Genomic DNA, 2898 nt, shown 5'->3' with positions numbered 1-2898 from the left:
ATGCAGATGGAAAACCCATACGCGTGGTGGTTGCCGGCTATATATATCCCTGCCATCACAGTGTTTGGGCTGATCGGGAACATACTCACGTTCATTGTGCTAAGCCAAAAGCCTCCGAGCTCCAAATGGATACCTACAGCCTCACTTATGCTTTCCAGGACAGGGAAACCGAAAAGTCCAACTTCTATTAATCTGTCCTCACCGAGGGATAATTCCTCTTCTGCACCGAACGATCCGTCTAAACCGAGAGATAATTCCTCTTCTGCACAGAACGATCCGTCTAAACCGAGGGATACTTCCTCTTCTGCACCGAATGAACCATCTTCTCTACGAGATGATTCCTCTCTATCAACAGACAATTCCTTTTCAACATCGGATAATTTTTCGGTTGCACCGAATAATTCCTCACCACCAAAGGATAAAACCTGCTGTCCCTCGGAAAATAACTATCCTCCATGTGATCATATATCATCTCCTGTGGATAAGCGACAGGTACCAGACAAGTTCTCAGCTTCAAGGGATAATTCCTTATCTCCACCTGACGATACCCCTTTTCCAATGGATAATTCCTCCTCAGCACCGGATAATTCCTTATCTCCACCGGATAACATCTCTTCTCCAATGGATAATTCCTCCTCAGCACCGGATAATTCCTTATCTCCACCGGATAATACCTCTTCTCCAATGGATAATTCCTCCTCAGCACCGGATAATTCCTTATCTCCACCGGATAATACCTCTTCTCCAATGGATAATTACTCCTCAGCACCGCATAAATCCTTATCTCCACCGGATAATATCTCTTCTCCAATGGATAATTACTCCACAGCACCGCATAAATCCTTATCTCCACCGGATAATATCTCTTCTCCAATGAAGAATTCCTCCTCAGCACCGCATAAATCCTTATCTCCACCGGATAATATCTCTTCTCCAATGGATAATTACTCCACAGCACCGCATAAATCCTTATCTCCACCGGATAATATCTCTTCTCCAATGGATAATTACTCCACAGCACCGCATAAATCCTTATCTCCACCGGATAATATCTCTTCTCCAATGAAGAATTCCTCCTCAGCACCGCATAAATCCTTATCTCCACCGGATAATATCTCTTCTCCAATGGATAATTACTCCACAGCACCGCATAAATCCTTATCTCCACCGGATAATATCTCTTCTCCAATGGATAATTACTCCACAGCACCGCATAAATCCTTATCTCCACCGGATAATATCTCTTCTCCAATGGATAATTACTCCACAGCACCGCATAAATCCTTATCTCCACCGGATAATACCTCTTCTCCAATGGATAATTACTCCTCAGCACCGCATAAATCCTTATCTCCACCGGATAATATCTCTTCTCCAATGGATAATTACTCCACAGCACCGCATAAATCCTTATCTCCACCGGATAATACCTCTTCTCCAATGGATAATTACTCCTCAGCATCGGATAATTCCTTATCTCCACCGGATAATACCTCTTCCCCAATGGATAATTCCTCCTCAGCATCGGATAATTCCTTATCTCCACCGGATAATATCTCTTCTCCAATGGATAATTCCTCCTCAGCATCGGATAATTCCTCATCACCACTTAACAATCAGTCGTCCTTACCGGAAAATTCCTCTCCAACAGCGGATAATTCGTCTGCAACACCACGGAATGCTTTTCCAAAGCATTCCACAACTACATATGGGGACAAACATCTGTCGCCCATCTCCAAGCAGTTGTTCTCCACTCCAAAAGACTCTACATATCTACCACCATTGACGACTCGTTTTCTTCTTAAGGCCCTCGCCATAGTTGACTCTTTGATTCTTCTTTGGCCCTGCTTAATCCAGTGGATTGTTTACATCAGCGCTGATGTAAGTGTTTTCACTTTATCGGACACTGCATGCAAGATCGGAACGTTCTTCAATTATTTTGTCTTGCAACTGTCTCCGTGGTTGCTAGTTCTTGTGACAATGGACCGTGCGTATAACATAGCGTTACCAACATATAGTCGGGTAAACCATTTGACACGAAAACATGTTATAATCTCATTGATAGTGACGATGGTGATCTTGGCCCTGATTAATCTGTACATACTGTTTGGTCTCGATCTGCATTCAGACAACACCCTGAGCAATACGAGATATGAAAATATAACGAACACATCCAATTCATATTTAAACTTCAGTTGTTCTCCAAAGGAAAGTTTTAAAATTTTCATGATGGAAGCTTGGAGTTGGATAGATTTTATTGTCGCATTCGGATTACCGTTCGCCTTTTTAGTATTCGGAAACATACTTGTTCTCAGAAAAATGAGGTCAGGCGATAATTTCAGGGCTAGAAATGCTCTTAGCGAGAGGATGGCTCATCAGAAAACGGCTGAAGATTGGGCTAAAGTCAGTGCGATACTCGGGTTAACGTTCGTTCTGCTTGTAATGCCCCTCGTCGTATTTCAAATCGGTGGTCCGTACTGGTTTCCAAATAGACCAGATCCAGAAATAATACCAACGCTTGAAACTTTAAGGGTGGTGTTTAATATGTTACTCTACACAAATAGTGCAGTAAATTTTGTTCTGTATATGCTCTTGGGTTCGGCAAAACTTCGACAGAAATTCGTCAAACCGTTTCATGATTGTGCAAATGTATTTCAAAGATGAAACTAAACAAGAACACAGAATAGGCCCAACGCTTAGCATATGCTACAAAAGTCGTTCACTATCTATCTATCTATATATAATAAGTTACGGAATATTAAAACTATTTTATTTTGAATATATCTAATATAAACAGAATTCTTATGCATATCTGCGAATCCTTGAGAATGAATTGAAGTACTCGATGAAAGGAAAATTACACACTAAAAATAGATAATGAAAACTGAATAAAGTAAC

General features: G+C 41.3%; 1 protein-coding gene across 1 annotated transcript; it reads left to right on the top strand.

The window, feature by feature from the left end:
- Positions 1–2140, top strand: LOC128221683 (mucin-1-like). Its single transcript, XM_052930283.1, has 2 exons — positions 1–1881; positions 2129–2140. Exons 1-2 carry the CDS (start codon positions 1–3, stop codon positions 2138–2140), a joined length of 1893 nt encoding a protein of 630 aa, XP_052786243.1.
- Positions 2141–2898: the final 758 nt, after the last annotated feature.

The sequence above is a fragment of the Mya arenaria genome, chromosome 16 (assembly GCF_026914265.1).
Source record: "Mya arenaria isolate MELC-2E11 chromosome 16, ASM2691426v1".
NCBI lineage: Eukaryota > Metazoa > Mollusca > Bivalvia > Myida > Myidae > Mya > Mya arenaria.
This window is presented reverse-complemented; position numbering and strand designations above follow the sequence as displayed.

Bases quoted from the DNA above. Each gene is read 5' to 3' on its own strand.
- LOC128221683 (XM_052930283.1), top strand. From the start codon at position 1: ATGCAGATGGAAAACCCATACGCGTGGTGGTTGCCGGCTATATATATC.